Source organism: Melospiza georgiana, chromosome 6, assembly GCF_028018845.1.
Source record: "Melospiza georgiana isolate bMelGeo1 chromosome 6, bMelGeo1.pri, whole genome shotgun sequence".
In the NCBI taxonomy this organism is placed as follows: Eukaryota; Metazoa; Chordata; class Aves; order Passeriformes; family Passerellidae; genus Melospiza; species Melospiza georgiana.
In genome coordinates this window covers 5302933-5322042 of record NC_080435.1, presented here as the reverse complement: position 1 = coordinate 5322042, position 19110 = coordinate 5302933, and the positions used below count along the sequence as shown (strand labels likewise).

Here is a 19110-nt window from a genome sequence, read left to right as displayed (position 1 = left end):
AAAGGAAAAAGCCAGCGGCATTGGTGACCTACTAAAATTGCCTCAAGTCAGAAGTTATTCCTGGCTGAAGGTGAGTCCCAGGAGGCTGGATCCTTGGCTCTGGCTGAGAGGCAGACAGTGCAAGTGGGAAGTGTGCAGGAAACCAAGCCCTCCTCTGCCTCTGAGGATGCTCTGTGCTGCCTTGTGTGGCTGCACACGGAGCTGCTGCTGCAGCTGCGTTACCTCAGGCCCCAGTGCTCTCGTGTCCCCGAGCTCCCCCATGGGCATTGCCAGGGCAGAAGCTGTGGGAGCAGAGTCCCACATCCCCATCCTCTGCCTGCAGCCCCAGGAGCCCACAGGGGCTCCAGACAGGCCAGCACCCCCACAGGTCACACAGCCCTATCACCATCCCTGCGTGTGTGACCGGCCACAGCAGCACCACTGCCTCGGGTCTGCCCAGCTCCCGGTTTTAAACTCCTGCTTGCTGCAGCTGAGTAGTATTTGCAGTATTTGAACAAAACATGGGAAGTGTTTCGGTTCATGCGCTTCTGTTTAGGAAGACCACAGGGCAAATGGTGAAGGAAAATGCTTTACAGCACTGGGCTGGCTGTGATGAGCCATATGCAGCCAGCCCTGGCTGCTGACTCCCACTGGCATGAGAAGTATCTGCTGAAGCCATTTTGGTTGTCTCCCCAAGGGGGAGGATGTAATTATCTTCTTTTTGCAAGATTGCATGTAATTTTCTCTTCACTATCTTTAAAAAAAAGAAAAGAAAATTGAAGCAGAAGCAGAAATGAACTGTGCAACAAGCTGATACCTATTAATTCTTTCATTAGATTGAAAGCAAAGCTCCAATGAATCTAGTGCTATAAATCTTGGGGGGTTTGTGAGCATTTCTCTCAAGGAAGCGTGCACTCTTCTCTTTGCAGGAAGCTGCAAAACCAGCAGAAATCCAGTTTGTTGTCATGGCAATGTCAGTAGTTGCCTTCTCTGTATGCCAAATCACAGGCATTCATAGGATCACAGAAAAATTCACATAGGAAAGGCCTTCTGGAGATCTATAGTCCAGCTTCCTGTCCAGGGCAGGGGCAATCATGAGATCAAATCAGGCTGGTCAGGTTTTTCTCCATCCAGGAATTAGAAACCTCAAGGGGTGGAGATAGTGCCTCTTCCTGGGCAATATTTCACGTCTGTTGCTCCCTATCTTCTAGCCTTCCTAATTCTTGTCATTCTGAGAATAATATTTGGGTTTGCCATGACTTTGGTATTTAGTCACCATGTTTTCTTTTTTTTCACCTCTGTGAGAGTGTGATCTGGCTATACTTTTATATTTCCTTCTCAGTCAGTTGTCCTGCCAGATGACTAATGGGCTGTGTGCAATTTTCTTGGATTTGACATTTGTTTTCTGCCCACATTGGCACTGCTTAAGGAAAGCATCCCTAAGTCAGACCTATATTTGCACATTAGCAAAGGGAACAAATGCATCCATCCAGAGAAGTTGAATGTGCGGTTGGGTGCTCTTCAGAGAGGCTTGTAAGCATGCAAAAGTTGCCATTAATCCCAGTCCTTCCTATTTGTTGTCATCTATGTGAAGTGTGCTGGACTAAAGAAAGGGGAGAGCATGTGTGTTTTTGTGTGTCCTTGTCCTGAAGGGCACCCACTTGCCAACCCTCTTTTAACAGGATTGTTTCATGAGTTTTGTGTTTCACTCTCCTCCTGCTGGTATTGTATTTAGCATACCATGTCCTGTCCAAGGACCAACTGCTGTCCAAGGTTTGTCTTGTTTAATTGAATTATGGTTGCCATGGGGAGTGGAAAGTTCAGATTTCATTCTGCATGGTGAATTTTGCAAGCCAAGGTATATTACAGAGAAAGGGGGAAGCCTGGATCTCAAAGTCTGTGTCAAGGAGCAAGAGGTTAAATGGAGGGATTTTAAAAGAGGTTTATGGTGATTTGTTGTCCTAGTTCCCAAGGAAATTAAGTTATAGTTGGGTACAAAATTTAGGCTTATTGGAAAACCCCAGTTCCACAACCCTATGCCACAGCTCTTGTTGTGCCTATCTCCATGTCATCTCTCGGGTTGCTGGACAGAGTCAGAGTCTGCCCTGGGACCGAGTTGTTCTTTGCATCTGACATGTACTAAAATCCTCTCAGAGTCTTTTTAGAGAAGCAAGCACAAGCAAAGGGACAGACATTGACTCCATACTGCTAGGTAGGATACGGGCAATGCATCAGGAAAACTACAAATAGATGCAGTGCCAGCATTTCTGGTATTTGGTTTCTGAAAAGCATGACATGTAGTTTGCATTTCATTCCCTGTGCCTTCCTCCAGCATCTCTAAAATGAGAGGCTGGAGCCTGGTGTTCAGGGACACCACAGGCTCTGTGACTCCTATGGGCCTATGAGCTCTGTGCCAACCTGACATATGGACCCCAACACAGCCCTGCCTGCAGGAGGGGGACACAGAGATGGGCACCCCGGTGGGAAGCAGCAGAACATCTCTGTGGGGGGGTCTGGAACACAACAGGAAGTTTTGGGAAAAGCTCTCTTGCAAGGTTTTGTTTTGATATTTACTTTTGTCTTTAAAGGATGTGAGAGGCAAAAAGTAGTGCAAATAAAGGAAACATTCATGAGATGTTCCTCTCCAAGCAGGAGTTATGAGAACAGATGGGAAAACTGAGGCAAAAACGGTGCCTGAAACCCGTCCAGCTGAGTATGTCCCAACAGCATGAGAGATTCAGTGGGATAACTTCCATGCTCTATTGCATTTGATTTTCCAGCATTCACATTTCAGGCATCATGGGGAGGGCAGGGTTGTGACATGAGAGGAAATTTAGGACATCATCATTGTGCTAAGTGTGATTGTGGGAGCAAAGTGAGCAGCTGTGCAAACTGATATAAATGGGTGGGTTTCATGGCTTGCAAGATAACACTTGGACATCACTTGTTATGAGAGGGATCTATTATTTGCTTGCTCACTTACAGTTTTGCTCTAGTTCTTTCATTTTGCTAAGATAGTAACAATAAAAGGCATCTGAGGAGGCCATACACCACAACCAAGCTGTAAGATCTGTCATGCTGTCTTTTTTCTCAGGGCAAAACTCAAAGTTGCCTGAGTTCTGGTTTACATTGTCAACTTGTTGCTGAGCATCAAGAGCAGGACTAACTCCAGTCGGGGCACTGCCTGCTTTGGGCTTGCAGAAGATATTCATGCTGCATCATTCTTATTAATCACAGCTCTCTGAAAACATAAGGCATGGGATGGAGGAAAATGAAACAAACAGGCTTATTTAGGTCAATTACAAAAGTACGGGCTAATTGCAAACAAAGTGGCAAAACAGGAACGGTCGAGGCTCAGAGGAAAACAATGTGAACAGTGACCTACATTCTCCTGGGGAGTGGGGGGAGGTTAGACAGCAGGCCATTGGGAACAGCAGCTCAGCAGAGAGGGGTTAGCAGGCATCTCTCCTTTCAGGCCAGCCTCTGTGCCCAGTGCCACCCGTGCAGTCTGTGCAGAGCTGGCCTAAACACATAAGGACATTCAGGCAGACATCAGCCAAGCATTGTTCCTGTCTGGTGTTTAGTCCCATAGAAAGCTGCAAGGCCTCTTCTGTGAGGGCAGAACCTGGAAAATAACAGCTCCCTGCTTTCCTTTGCAGAACAGTCTGGGAGTGAAGATGGTTACTTTGTATGCTCTTGCTTATGCTGCCAGAGGGAGGACAAGTGAAGGAGAATCAGTTGTTTAGACACATGCTGGAAAACCTATCTTGTGATCCCTTTCTGTGCTTGTAACAGTAAGGAACTCTCTCTAATCTAACCTGGTCCAACATAACATAGCTCAACCCAACCTTGGTACAGTGAACTGGCCTCTGGGTGATCTTAGAGCAGCCAAGCAGCACTTTCAGCCTCTCCTCAGTGAGCCCTTGCAAGTATTTTAGGACATTTGTGCAAAGTAGCTCTTCTTGGCTACCTTTCACAAACACCTTAAACCCACTGCAAACAAGATGAAGTGTGCAGATGCCTGAAGCCCCTCTCACTCGAAAAAATTTATGGCCCCAAAATTGGGAAAGGTATAAAGTGATTGCTCTAAGGGAGGCCTTTATCTCTCCTCACAAAGTTCAATGGTAATTTCAACCTGGGGTAGGTATTTCCAGAGAGCAGTAATTAGGGAGAACAATGGAAGACAAATAACTCCTACAAACAGGAACAAGGATTTGGCATCCCCTGTTTAAGTACCAGTTCAGTCAAATGCTTTCCTATCATGTGGTTTTCAGATCTGGACTCCCTTTGCAAGTAAGAGTGTCCAACATCCAATCTCTGTGTGCCTGCCAGCCCTGGCACCTGTCCAGTCAATGGGAGACATCCTTCTCCTATCTGCATGGTGCTGCTCTTGTCTCTACCCACATCTAATGTCCCAGATAACTACGGTCTAAAAGTGACAGAGTTCATGCAACACTGCAGTCCCACTGAGGGCTTTTGAGACTGTCAAACCATTTGGTCCTGTGTGTAAATGGGGCCAGACTCTGCTAGATCTAAGCTTGAGAGGACTCCTGGGGACTGGCCTGAGTACCATGTCGTGGCTTGTCTGACCAGCCAAAGCTGTGATGGTGGCCCAGTGTCCGAGCTAAGTTTTACCTCAGTACTTGATGTTTATCCTCCCTCGTAACCTCCACGCAGCCAGCAGGAAGAACAACACACTCACATTCAGCAGCTACCACACAGCATTTCTCATCCCTTGCCACTGAGAAACGGACAACAGAGACAGGTCCTGCTTCTTGTGGAAATTTCATGGGGTTGTATCATCATTTATCTCCCTCCAGAAGCTGGCTAATGCACAAATGTGTGGGCCAGGCCACAGCTAGTGGGGATAGCTGCTCACACATCTAGTGCTGCACTAGTGGAGGGGCTGGAGCAGTAGTGGGGGCTGTGACCTTGCTCGAGGGAGCCCCTGGCCCCTGCAGTGCCCTGCCAGGCTTGTCTGCCCCTGCAGCACTCCGGTGCTGCTGAGGCTCTCCTGAGCTGTGTGCTGCCCAAGGTGCCTGTGGGAAGTCCACAGCCATTCCTCCAGGCTTCAGTCAGCCAGTACAGATGTTTTTTTTACCAATCACATCTGCCACAGCACAGCAGGCTGGAAAGCGCACCTGACTGCGCACCGGATGCACATGTGCCTCGGGCACCAGGTGAGTCAGAACATGGCCTTGCTTTGACAGCTGAATGGACACTTGTGCACATTTTGCTAATTATGTTAAAAATAGTTTTAATTGAGAGCATGAGTTTTGCTGATCCCTCAAAATACAGGAGTGAGACATAAGCAGGTTAGTTCACCTGTTACAATAGCAGAGTCAAAATTGAAATGGATTTGTAATTTTTCTTTCAGTTTAGGGGACATTCTTCTAATTCAGAAAAAATCAAGTGTAGCTGTGCCTGGGATTTACAAGTACATCTCTACACATTTTGTCTTATTCCAGAAACTATTAGTCCTTAGTGGATACAAGTCTTTTCTAAGCAGTAACTTTATGTCTTCAGCTGGACTTTCTATACTACACATTTTGTTTACATTTCCCACGGTTTCACTTTATCAGCACAATTTCCTAGCAACCAGCTGAATGGCATTCATGCATGTATATTATTCTTTTTTTAAAGCACAGCTGGGATCTATGATATAAGCATATTTTCCCTGGATGCAGTATGAACCATAGATGTCTACATGACTTTTCAATGGGAACACATGAAGAAAAGATCCTGTGTAACTGCTGGCTGGATTCTAAACATTTCAAGTCAGGTATCAGGAGCCTGATAAAAAGGCCTAAGCTATGGTTGGAAAAAATTTCTAGAAATTCATTCTGCTTATCCCTTGTAGCTGTGGCAATAAATGAGAGAGAGGAAGGAACAAAGCTCACTGCCAGCAAACAAGGCAACAAAACCAACTAACTCTGCTTGGGTTTCATCACCTGACCTAGTGTACATTGAGCTTTGGAGACCTCTGTATGCCCAGAAAAGAACTCTTGGTGCTTTTTGCTGTGGCAAATTCATATTTAATTAAGAGGTTAATAATGAAATTATTATTAAGTTCACAGTTATTTTCATGGTTGGATAAAAGTTAAACATGAAATGCCCTCTGTTTACTGCCTGGTAACTGCTTTTCTTCTTTTACACTCTACCTGTCTAGTTTCTCATACATTGTACATATATGCTATTTTTATTCTGGACTAGACCAAAGCTGTTTATCTTTCCTCCTCCACCCTCTCTCCACATCTGAGTGCCTGCTGTTCACTGCTGTAACAAGAAGTCAACATGAGGAAAAAGCCATAATGACCCTGCTGAATCAACATCCTGTGAGGCTGAAATGACAGTCATTATCCTATCTGGAAAGCAGCACTATGGTCCTTTGGAGGTTGGAGGGTAGGCAGCTCTTACAGAAGAAGACCAAATGCTTTTCTTACACAGAGTTTAAAGCTTATGTTCACTGCTCTTCACTTGGCCTGAAAGCTGCTCAGGAACATAGCAGTGAGGGCATGGAGAAAAATGTCTGTCCCCACTGCTTCTGCAGGCACACATGAAGGTGATCAACCCATCCTCTAAGCTGTGTGGGAGCTATGAGTCTGCATGAGTTTGATGCTGCTCCCTGACTAACTCACCTGGTCACTGAGCTGGCCTCAATTGCTCATGTTGGCTGCCACAGCTTCCAGTTTGGAGCTCCCTCTAGTACCAGAGAGCAGGTCAGCTCCAGCACACTGGTGTCTGAAAAAATGAAATCCTTTCTCAGTTCTGTTTCTCTGACAAAAAAAAAAAATAAAATTTAAATGGCAAAACCCCAAGCTGAGCAAGCCACCACTCAGGGGCTTGGCTGTGACATGCTATCAGCACATCAGGGTTTCAGAGGCACAGAGCACCTTGCAGCCCCATCACACAGAGAGTTTGGAAAGCACTTAGTGTATCCAGTCATGGGACTACATCTGCTCTCAGCATGTCAGCTCGGCTGTCTGGAGACTCAGCCCATGCTCCCTGACTGGCCACAGGTGGTGAGAAGAGCTTTTTAAGGAGAACATGTTCAAGGAAAGGTTTAATATCACACTGAGAGGGCTCATGTAGCACTTCTGCTCTGTTGCTTTGTGTCTTCTTTTTATGTGCTCTTATTTTATCACCATATTCTTAACTAGGAAAGTAACTTTTTTTTAAAAAAAAAATCCCTTCCAAAATGTTCCTTTTGCTTGGAGCCCTACAGGATTTCAAAACTATTGCAAAATGCTATTTCTTAGAAAAGCATGGAGGATTTCTGCAACAGAGAAAAAACTTTTCAGATACTTCATTATCTAGTGCTTAAAAATATGGCATTTAATTTGTTGAGGCATCTGTTCTTTCATTACTTAAGGCATCTCTCAGAAAGACTTCTTTGAGAACACATAATTCAAGAGCAAATGCTGAAAACGTCAAAGATAAATGACATAATTTATTCATGGTACATTATCCTTTCTGTCAAAGAAGAATTCATGACTCTAGAGTGAAGCTGAAAGTCCTGTTGCTTTTGGTTATCACTAACTGATCTCAGTCAAGGCACTGCCCTGTGGAGATGGGCCCTACAGGAACATACTGTAAAAACACAAGCCTTGTTCAGAAATAAAGGTAATCTGTGGCAATAGTGAGGAGGCAATAATGGCACTTTAACAAAAGAAACAGCAGCAAGCTCTGGGGTGAGTGAGCACAGAGTGAAGCACTTGCCCAGCACAAGTCACACATGCACCTTTGATGAGCTTCAACACAGTGGCTGGCCAGCAGATTACCAGCTTGACTGCTGCCATAGGAAAGCTTATTTTGGACAGCACGAGCAAGAGCAACATCAGGAAGCTTGTCATGGAGCAGCAGGTTTACCAATTGCTTCTAGCCATGCCACCGGATGAAAAGCAGTTTCTCCATTTCAAGTGGGTTGGTATTTCTTGGAGGATAGGGCTGGGAGAACAGAAGCCATGCAGGACAGCATCATCTGCTCTGGTTTCACTCCAGCCGAAGCTCCAGTGGTTGTAGAGTTAGTGCAAGGGTTTTTCACTTCCATAACCTTTCACAAATTTGATACTACAATTGGAAAATTGTATATGTCTAACAATGAAACAGGTGTGTGGTGAGACTTGTACTGCAAATACCTAGAGGAAACTAGTGTTTCCTGCCTGTTTCCCTTTTGTGTTATTGAGATCAAAGAAAAAAAGAGCAAGTGTTTTTATTAATGAAACTATAGAAAAAGTTTCTTTAAAAACCACTGGCAAGATCTTTCTCCTTAGGACAAAATGAAGAAACTGTGACATTTCATGCTGCTTCAAAAATAACTAGAAAGGTAGTATGCTGTAGTCTGAAAATCTGAAACATCCGTTGCCTGTCCCAGTTCCTTTTCAGTGAATTTAGAAGTCCAGTGATGTTTCAGAGTTAGCCTGTCTCTTCAGTCGCTTCACAGACACAAAGAATTGTAATCACAAATCACATTCTGCTGTGCTCAGCTTCCAACAAAAGAGGAACAATTCTACTTGCATTTAAACAGCGTCTCCCAAGCACACATCTCAGCTGTCCCTTGTTTTCAAAGCCATCCCTCGGCTCTTTCCCAACTGCATGCACTTCTCCCAAGTGTGATGACTCTAAAGTTTTAGTGTTGAACAGCAGAAATTTAAGAACTATTGACTACATTTTTTTTCCTGTGCAGTGCCAGGTCCTAGTCCTGTACAGGCTGGTGCCCTTTTTGAACTCCATATCCACCATGAGTAGTTCCACTCACTAGAACTGATAGCCTGGATTAAGCTAACCACATGTGTAAATCTTCCTACAAGAGGGATTTTATTTTTGCTGCAACAGCAGGCCTGGTTTCCTTCACGAGTTTCTCCTCACCCTTAGCATAAAGACACTGTTGTTGAGCAATAGGACAAGAGGTTTGGTAGGAATGGACAACATTCACATTTTCTAAAAGAATATTTTTTTTATGTGCCACCTCTCAGTTGTAGACTATGTCTGGGGCTGAAAGCTAAGACACCCATACGATTCCATGATTCTATATATACACTCTTAGCTCCATGGACATCAATTACTTTCATTTTAAAAACAATTGCAATGTTACCAACTCTTGCAATTTTGTTGTAAATCCCACAAAATTTGATATCTTTTGAAAAGCCATAGTTCCCAGAAACTTATGACATTTTCACACAGCAACAAGCATGGATTTCTCCTTGGCACATGTATCAAAACAAAAGCTATCAAAGGTTAGACACTGACATTTTAAATTCACTTCCTGCAAGTTACTGATAGAGATTAGCAGTATGCCCTATGGGTGTTTTCATCAATTTATGCAGGTTTCTGACCAGATAAACCTTAAGATCCTAGTCCTGCAAGCCCTTGTGCCTGCTCAGAATCCCACCTGGAATGCAAACAAACTTTTCCTGAAATTCCAGTGGCGCAGGTTCACACAGTCACAAGCTGTGATGCTGGCAGTGTGCTGGCGACCACGGGGAAGACCATAGCCCATGTGGATCATTTGTCATTGTAAATCTCTGCCTGAACTTCAGCAAATTTTCATGGCCTGTATTTTTGGAAAGATCCTCTCCAGTTGCTATGAATAGTCTGTGTTTGAGTTAGTGACTGAAGCCGGGACAGTCACCAAAGAAAGGGAGTAGGTCACCCACAGCAGGCAACAGGGAGCCAGAAAGATACTCCAAGGATGTGGGAAAAATGCAGTAAATGACAGGGCATGTTAAGGAAGAGGGAGCTAGCAGGACTTTCCCATGCTATGAAAGGCTGGTTTCCTTCCCCCCTTTAGGGTTCTGTTGGTACATGCAATGTCTTTGGGCTGAAAGACAGAGCTGCATCCTAAAGGTATGCCTTCTGACAGCAATTCAGGCTTGCTGGCTTGTGAGATCTGCCTCCCCACCTCTTCTCATGTGGTTAATAGCTGCCATGGCATGGTAGGGCAGCTGTCTCTCTTCCCCCTTGGGAAGCAAAGGAATTAGCATAGTGGCTCCTGATCTCTTCCTTGGGGAATGGGTATTAGACAGCTCCAGGGCAAAATCCTCTTGCTGGCCTGATCTGTATTGTGTATTTGCTTCTAGGCTCTCACCTACTAGGAGCCAGCACACAAGTGTCCAAATTTTTGACTCTATGGGGTGTCTTGATGTGCCAGTGGGCTGCCAGACTCCTAACAAAAACTTTGAAGAGCCGAGGGGAGAAGGAACTCCAGGACTTCTTCATAGTTGGGAACTGTCGCAGACATTTCTCCACAGAAATCCTTTCTTTCGGATTTCTGCATCTTCTGGAGGCCAGAGGCTTCAGAAGACAAGGTAAACAATTATTATCAGCTGCTGGGGAATGCAACAGGGACACCTTGATTGGCTCATTTCCTATGTTTATAATTAAGGGCCAATCACCAGTGCAAGCTAGGGGACTGAGTCCTTGAACACAACTTTGTTGTAGATTCTTTTCTATCTATTCTAGCCTGGCCTAGCAGCTCTGCAAACCTCTCTCTATGTTCTATTTAGTATAGTCTTAATGTATTATATATAATATCTTAATAAATCAGCCTTCTGCTCAAGAAACAAGATTCACCGTCTCTCTCTCACCAGCTGTGACCCACTCAGGCGCGGTAATAGGGAACCTATCCAGTGGGGCCCTGCCATGCCATTGTGTGGTTGTGGGCTCCCATGGTCATCCAGGAATACCCAGCTCAGGTGCTCATGGGTGTGCCTTTGCCAGCAGCCTCCACACCACCTCTGTGAACATCCTAGCCCTGGTAAAAGATCCACACACCAGATGTGAAGTGTCAGCTGTCCCACACTATAGGGGCACAAGGTGACATTCTCTGTCCCCTCTCCCACCCCAGAGCAGCAGGGTGACAAGGTCTCACGGTCCCCTTCCCCAGGAGGCTCCTATTGTGGCACAGGCAGGATGTGGTGACCAGCCAGGAAGGGCCAGGCAGGTGTGTGGGGCAGTCAGGTCACTGTGACACCGCCAGCGACAGCAACACCCCAGGCATGGTGTGCCGACCCACTCTGAAGGGGGAGGAAGCACCCAAAATTTGTAAATGCTTTTGTTCAAAAGAAACAACTCCAGTCAGAGGATTGGCAAACAGTGCAGTTGAATTGCAGACACACTAACTCACACCAACAATTCAACCCGTTTGAGAGACCAAGATGGGTTACATGACATCGGCTGTTGTCCTACCTCTTGTATTATGTATGGGCCAATTTTCCAGATTTCTGGTGTTGTTGTTCAAGGGATGCTCCATATTTGCTTAACTGTTGTTGGCAAGTGTAGTTTGGTTATTTTTGGGAACTGCCATATTAAGTTTGGATGTTAAGCTAACCCGTATTCCATTTCTGCCGGAGACACTACAGTAACAGGTTCAATCAGGAAAAGATGGACAGGGTGACAAGGTGACAGGGCACGGTGGAGGTGGAGGGCGCAGCCATGGGTGCTGAGGGGCGGCGGACATGGTAGGGCGGGCCTCGAACGTGCCTTTGACCTTCCCCCGGGTCTCGCTTGGCCCTTGGGGGGGAGACGCGCCCTCGGATCCCCATTTGAGCGTGACTGAGCCCGACCAGCGCCGGCGGCTCCCCGGACCCGGCCCAACACAGGCTCCCTCCACAGAGCCCCGGCACGGCCGCCGCGCCGCGATCCCTCCGCCAGCGCCGCCCGTCTCCCTCCGCCGCCCCGGGGCCGCGGTTTGGCCCGCGCGAGCCGCCGTAGCGCGGCCGGGCCGGGGCCGGGGCCGGGGCCGGGGCGGGCGAACGGGCGGCGCTCCCCTGTGCTGGCGGGCTCGGCGGGCGGGTCCCGGCCTGGCCCCGGCGCCTGGCCCGCACCTGGCACTGCGGAGCCGCCCCCTCGCTGCCGCCCCCTCCCTGCCGCCGCCGCCCAGGGGACGGCCCCCGCCCCGCCCGCGGGGGCGGCCCGCGCCGCGGCCCCTCCTCGGGGCAGGCCGGCTGCATGGGCAGGCGCTGCGGGGCACCGCGGGCGCCGGGATCGCCGTTCCTGGGCGCCAGGTAGGAGACGTTCAACGCGGCGGGGCGCGCTGGGGCGGGGGGAGGAGGCGCAGCCCCTGACCCGCAGTGCTGCCGCCGCAGGGAGGAGGCTGCCGGCTGCGCTGGCTTGGACTTCTCTCTTCCTCCCCGCGCTTCTGTCTCCCCTTCTCTCTGTCTCTCTCTTTCTTCCCCCCGCCCCCATTCTGCACAGAAGCCGGGAGGATCATTCACTGCAGACTCTGACTGCATCCCTCTCTCCTCCCGCCACCACCTTCTACTTCGGGAAAGGTGGAGGTGTTGGCCGGGGGTCTGTAATCCTTGGCAGCAGCTATAGTGCCTCCTTGGTTCACTTTATAAATAGGGGTGGGGGGACGTGGAAACATCAAGTGCCTTTATTATCTGCTATCACACACTATGTAATTGTGTGGGCTTAAAGCAGAGATAGATTTGTGAGAGTTAAAAACTCCCCCGTGTGTATTCTGGAGGTTTTTCTGCGACTCGGTGTTTAATAGTCAAGTACAGCATTGTGCTTTCCAGGCTGTGAAGCATAAGGTGGAATGGACATGTAAGGAGCTAAAGCAAGGGGTGGGAATTTTTGTCTTTTTCATAAGATGATATTGAAATGCAAAATATAAATTTTGGATTTGGGAATTGGTGTAGATGTGTTAATTGATACTAAATGGATGATAATTTGTGTGGAAACCTCTGAAAATAGTAATGCTGCCTCCATCCCTGTAAGCGCTTGCGTTCATATTTCTTGCAAAGAATGAGGCTAGAATTCAATTTACTGTGAATATCGTATTGACTCACGGTGCATCTTTCAGTTTAGATTGCTGCTGATTTGATCCTCTGGAATCTGCAAAAGGAAAGTCTGCCAGGCTCTGTGAATAGCTTTGCAGTGTAACAGGAGTGGAGTTCCCGAGCAGAATTGCCGAGAGATATGTGAATGCGTGGGAGCCAAGCTGAGCCCATCGGTGTTTCTGCCTCAAACCTGGGCTCGTTCCCCAGGCACAGCCTGTGTGTGGGGTGAACACCTCCGTGGCACCTGGAGATGATGTCAGTCGAAGGGTCGACGATAACGAGTCGCATCAAAAATCTGCTTCGCTCCCCTTCCATTAAGCTGAGGAGAAGCAAGCCTGGGAACAAGCGAGAAGATATAGGCAGCAAGGTGAGTGCTGTGTGGTGCAGCAGTGTGCTTTAACTTTGTTGCATAAGTTTCCATCTGTACTGGTGATGCTGCTTTGGGAGACTTGGTATAACTGTAGAGTGATGCAGAGGAACTAACTGATCTGTGACTGATCCTTCCTGAAGCTTGTGTCCCTCTTTTGAATTATTCTTTTTGCTTGTGTGATATGAACCCAGTCTGTATCAGAAAGCTTTTGGGATTTCCCACACGGTGGTGTGTGGAGTTGTTACAGATGACTGACAGGAGGAATGCAGTGCTGCCTCTTCCTCCATGTTACCAGCTGGGAGCTGAGGATACAGAAACACCTCTTGTGTGTAGGCAATTGCTCTCACCCTGCAAAGGAGAGTTCTGTGAGCATGTGGGGAAGGGAAGGATGATATGAAAGATGTGAAACATGTCTTGGAGGTATCTGTTCAGATAGCATCTGTGTTCTACAGATTGGGATTTGCTTTCTTCTGTATGCCTCAGACCTCCTTTCCTTGGGGTTATCTTCTGTTGGGTATAATTGGTTCTTAAAATCCATCATTCTTCTTGGTGTTTTGGAGAATTCCTGACAGGCACTCACTGACTAGGAATTGACTGGTGTCATGAGGAGAGGATGACTTAAGCCTGCTTCAGGGAGTGCAAGAGCTGGGTGGCATTGCTGACAGCAGGTGCCTCTGAGTCAGGGCACCTTGTTCTGTCCCTACCATTGATTCACCTGTAACCCTGGGCAAATCACTCAGCCTTTGTGTAGCTCTCTGTCTCCATAAATAGAAAACTTAATCCCTCCCCTTTTGTGAAGACTTGCTAATAAATAAGAAATGCTTGTAATACATGTCTGAAAAGTGTATTCATTGGCTCAAAACAGTAATGTTTCAAAATGTCTCTCTTGAAACAAAGAGTGTATCTAAAATTTCAGGGGAAATAAATGACACTGTGTCTAAAAATGGTCTTTCCCCAGCATGACATCCTGTTCTCAGAACTCTGGTTCAGGTCAGAGTTTCCCTTAGATGGCTCTTTAATATCAAGGAACACAGTATTCTTCTCTTGCCAAGCAAGAGAAAAACCTGCCTGGCTTCCTCAAAGTTGTCTAGGGGAAAGTCCTTGGTTCTTGTGCCTGACCTCAGTGTGTGCATGTGCATGTATGTACATTTCATGCAGTCTGTGGACTGCTGGTGAAATGTGCTTTGTTGGTGTTTGTTGGTCTGTATTCTGCAGTGACTTCTACTGGAAGACACAAAAGCCACTTGTACCTTCACATATGGTGGGCATTTGATTTTGGCTCTGTGGTCTGCACACTTCTGTTCAGGGCTGGGACCTGCTGCTACATACCCTGGTACTTGTTTCATTTTGCTTTCCTTACATTTGTCTTTTGGGAGAGCTCCATTTTATCTTTCATGCTGTCTCGTAGTATGCAGCCAGGGCTGTATGAACCCCTGGGGAGGGATATCATGAATTCATTCTGCACCATCAAATTTGGGTTTCAGGGTTGGATTTTGTCTATCTTATTAGCGAGAGCCGTTAATCAGTGAGGTGCAAAGGAACTGATGGGGAGTTTGCTGGTAGAATGAGTTTGGCTGGCAGAATCAGTTTGGCATTACGAGGAGTTAGGTGCAGGTGTTGGTTTCCTGAAGTGGTCTGCTCTGAATTAGCTCAGGTGAGTTAGGGTCTGCCATTGGTGGGCCAGCTGGAGGAGCCAAGGTGAAAGGGAGTGGGCCCTTTATCAAAGATCTTACAGGTGTTGGGTATCTGTGGAGACACCCCCTCTGCTACATGTGTGCTCCTCTGCTTTCCAAGGTGAGAAGCAGTTCTGTTTTTCTAAAATAGCAGAAACAGCTTTCAGTCTGCTATTTGGTGTGTGTAAAAACCTCAGGACTAATGGTGACCATCATATACATCATTCCTGAGGGATCTTTTCTGACCGGCAGGAAGGAGTCTTTGAGGCATCTTTGTCTCTTGGACTTTATGAGAAATAACTGCTCTGAGAGCTGTATGAAACTGGTCAGGTGTAAGCATGGAAGGGTTAATGAAGTTGGTCATCACAGCTGGATGCTGCTTGGTTACATAGGATGGAGCTGGATGGACTGTTGCCCTAAATTAATTCCTGGAAGATGATATTGTGTTTTGCATATGCAGATGTAGATGAAGACCCAGCCCTCAACAGCTGTCTGAGTGCCTCAACATTTTATTGCAGCCACGTGCTCTATTTAAGGTGGACAAGCACCCTGGGTGGCACTGCTTAAACTTCCATGAACTGTGGTGGTTTGGGTTTTTTCCCCTCCAGTGGGAAGTGTCCCAGCTCTTTCCTAAAGAACCCTTTGGGTGTGTGAGGCTTGCCAGGCTGTCTCAGTGGTTAGGGCCAGAGCCCTCGGGCAGTTTGTCATGCTGAAGGGAAGGCCTGTGAAATTGCCTCCTTTCAGTGAAGCAGCCGTGTACTGCTGGGCTGGCCGTGGGCAGTCTGTGGGAGGCTGGCTCTGCAGAGACCTGTTTGTGCATTGCTGTGGAAGGGGGAGTGTGGGTAAGGAGAGATATTTTGCATGATGGCTGTGCAGGACATGCAGTGTTGTTACTTGGGATCTGTACAAGAGAGAACTTGTTTTGTGACTTTGACTAGGACTAATCTTGCTGTGATTAATGCATGGTATTGCTGTAGAGCTCCAGGAGATCTCTATAGAAGTAAAACTAGGGAGCCAATAGATAATCATGGACATTTAAAAAAAGGAAATTGGGAGGACGAATGGGAGCTCTAAGTAAAGCTTGTTGACAAATGGGATATAGTGTTTGGTTTTGTTACTGCTTTTTGAAAACATCTTTTGTTTAGTGGGAGTCCTGATTTTTGTTGCTGCCTGACTAGTTTTGTGGTTAGACTTCTTTTTTTGTGTGTGTCTTCTCATGTTCATGGGGATCCACTTTTGCTGTGCTTGAATCCACTTTTGCTGTGCTCTCCATATCTCTACTTTTTGTGTTGAACCAATATAGACCTAGGGTACTGTGACTTAAGTCTAAGGCTTGTTGACTGTTGGGATTTGTAATGTATTGGTGTGGCGGTTGGAAGCTAAAATTTCCTCAGATAAGTTGATTGGCCTGCATTCAATTTCTAGAGGATTACTAGCCCTGCCAGAAATCCAGCCGTGCATCTGGTCACCGTGCTTGTGATTCCAGTAGAGACTCGGGGTTAAAAGCTGGGCGCTAAGTGCCTTTGAATCACCCTGCAGAGCAGCACCATCAGGACAGAGGGGAAGCTCAGGCCTGACCCATCACCCTGCTCACAGAAGTAATGTACCTAAGCAAGTACAGTTCCTGCAGGGGTTGTTTGTATTGTTGAGCTCTACACTTGTAAATATGAACCTCTTTTTAACCGATGTAGCAGTGCCTGTTTCAGGGGGGAGGGTGTGTGCGGGTATCCTTAGTCAAATCAGATCGCGAATGTCAATGTAAAAACAAATTGCTACAAAACCTGCTACAGGCTTTCCCTGAAACAGGAAGCCAGTGAATCAAAGAAACACATTTGGAATTTGCTGCTGTTGTCTTTGATCTCTGCTGTTTTTTCTAAGCCAGAAATATTTCAAGTTGTCTGTTTAAAAGAGTGCTTTGACTAAAACCTGAATTCCTCAGCAGGAAGTCATTCAGCAGAGAGCTGTTGTGTTGTGGTCTCTCCCCTCTCCAAGTGGCATGCAAACATGTGCAGCTGGAGTGCCTGTTCCTGCCCCCTGATGCTGAGTTGGACTGGGTGGCTCTGCAAATGCTTCTTGAGAGCTTTAGTTCTGAAAATGAGCCCTGACTAAGTTGCTCCTAGTGGGACAGGGTTTCCTGTCCTCCTTTGGTGAGGCACGGTCTGTTCTTACTGCCAGCCAGTAGAAACAAGTACTTCTGTGTAATTCTGTGTCCTGCCAGTGAGCTTGCACAGATTTAAGAGGAAAACAAATCCATGGAAGCTTCAGACCCCTCATGTCTTATCATTCCCAACAAAGTTCTCCAGCTTCTTAATCCCCTGAGATCTCAGCAGGGACCACAGGCTGTCCTGGACACAGGAGACTGGAGTCATGTTTCTGGCCTGACTGTAACTTCCTGCCTTCAGCACACCATCCTTTTTGTTTGAAAATATTGTGGCTTCCAGCATGAATCGTGTCAGACCACTGCTGGTCTTAACTGGATCAGCTGAGAACTGCTGAACCTGAACTGTAACAGAACCAGAAACCAGACAAGTTTAGTTCACTGATATAAATGCACCAAAAAATCATCACCTCTTATTAAATCACTTCAGGTGCAGATGAGGCTTGCTGCAGAGTGGGATTCTTTGTAAGTCTTTGGGAACTTGGTCCTGCAGCAGCAGAACCTGCTGGGTTCCCAGGGGGCTGGATGCAGGGCTGAGCAGCCTGACTGTGAGGGTGAGATAGGGAGCAGCCTGTCTGCTTTTCTTTTGGCAGGGTTTGGAAGGGTCTTCTGCAAAATGATGGCACTTTTGAGGAGCTAGTCAGTGCAGTATTGCCCCATTCATGCTTTTCATTCCACTGCAGTCTGAGCAGTGCTCAGCCCATCTCTGGGACCAGTGCAGCCAGGGGCACAGCTGAGGGAATGCCTGTAACCTTGATCTGGATGTCTGCTACTGTGCCTGTTCTGCTTCAGCATCCATGAATATTGACCCCAGGTGGTAGTTGGGGATCTCTCTCACAGCTCTGCACTGCTCAGTCTAAATGCAGCCAATTGCTTCAAAAGCTTAGGGCCTGCTGTTCAGACATGGAAGGGATTTCATGTCTGTCTCTGGTCAGGCTTATAACAGTGTCCCTTAAAGCACAGGACAAAGGCTGGTTGGGTTCTCCATAGCCAGACCTGCATTTCAGTGGCATGTCTGTATCTGTAGATAGTCTGTGGAACAGGTGAGAGTGTCATAGCTCAGGGCTTGAATGCTTCCCTGCTTGGTTCCCTGCTCTGGTCCTCCCTATTCTACCTCTGGATATGTGGTGCTCAGGGTGCCTCTGTGTTTGTGAATAGTTTAACACACAGCATTTTCTTGTTCCAGTCTTCAATCTGTGAATGAGATGCCTTGTCTTGAAAATACAGGCTGATCTGGCTAGCTCCCTTGGTATAAACATGAGTATTAAATGTGACTTACATTCACAGAGCATATCAAAGCCAGAGTTTTTCTGCTGGTGAACTACAGTGCCAGTTGACTTTGGGTATTGAAGTATAATGGATATAAAAAAAATCAACATATTTGGTCTTATAGCCTGCAGTTGTATGCTTAAAACACTGTGATACTTTTTGCCAATCTTGAAGCAAGATTGCTGGCAACATCCATTCTTCTAGCCACCCCTAAGTCACGTGCTGTCTTGACTGTGAAAGACAGCAGGAAAACATCTCCATGGCAGGAGGAGCATGATGAGGTGCTGGGGTGAAGTCAGCATGAATAACACAAACCAGGTCATCTGCCTCAGAGGTTTTAATAGTTCTTGCTTCCTGTGGATGGTCATAGACTGCCTACCTGGATAACCTTTCAGAGCTGCTGTGGTCCTGCCTTGAGTGTTGTTCTTCATCTCCTTCAGATGAGCTGGGCCCTCTGAGAGGGCACACAGGACTTGGCTAACCTGGCTGGGGAGGCTCATAAGCAGGTTTCACACTGCTGTCCCTGCTGTGCTGGATGAGCTGTGTACAGAATCCCCCCTTTGTCCACGGGCTGTGAAGCGTGTAGGGTTTGCCAAAGACCTGGCTGGGATAGTAAGATGGCAGAGATCAGGCTGTTAAGAGATGTTGCAGGTGGTACATTTGCTGCTTGCTAGTCAGAGCTGTTGTTCACTGTGATGCTGAGGGGGCTGGTGGAGAAAGGCATCCTCTGACACAGTGGAAAGAGACCTCCTTTAGAGTGTACCATCTGTTTCACTAGCTGCATGCTTAGCTCTCCCTGTGGTGTATCACCTCATGTGTTTCAGAAGGGCAGAGCAATTGAAGTGTTGGTTGGGAGTCTGACCAGGCTGGGCCAAT

At 47.0% G+C, this 19110-nt stretch overlaps 1 protein-coding gene across 4 annotated transcripts in view; it reads left to right on the top strand.

Moving 5' to 3' along the window:
- The first annotated feature begins 11898 nt into the window (after positions 1-11898).
- Positions 11899-19110, top strand: part of MAPKBP1 (mitogen-activated protein kinase binding protein 1) — a 101359-nt gene continuing 94147 nt past the window's right edge. For 2 of the 4 annotated variants that reach the window (XM_058025474.1, XM_058025471.1), the window contains exons 1-2: positions 11899-11984; positions 12788-13131. In XM_058025474.1, the coding sequence (XP_057881457.1) occupies positions 13015-13131 (117 nt within the window). In that variant the 5' untranslated portion in view covers positions 11899-11984; positions 12788-13014. Of the gene's footprint in view, positions 11985-12344; positions 12529-12787; positions 13132-19110 lie in introns of those variants that run through there. The other 2 variants (XM_058025473.1, XM_058025472.1) reach the window with 2 other exon arrangements.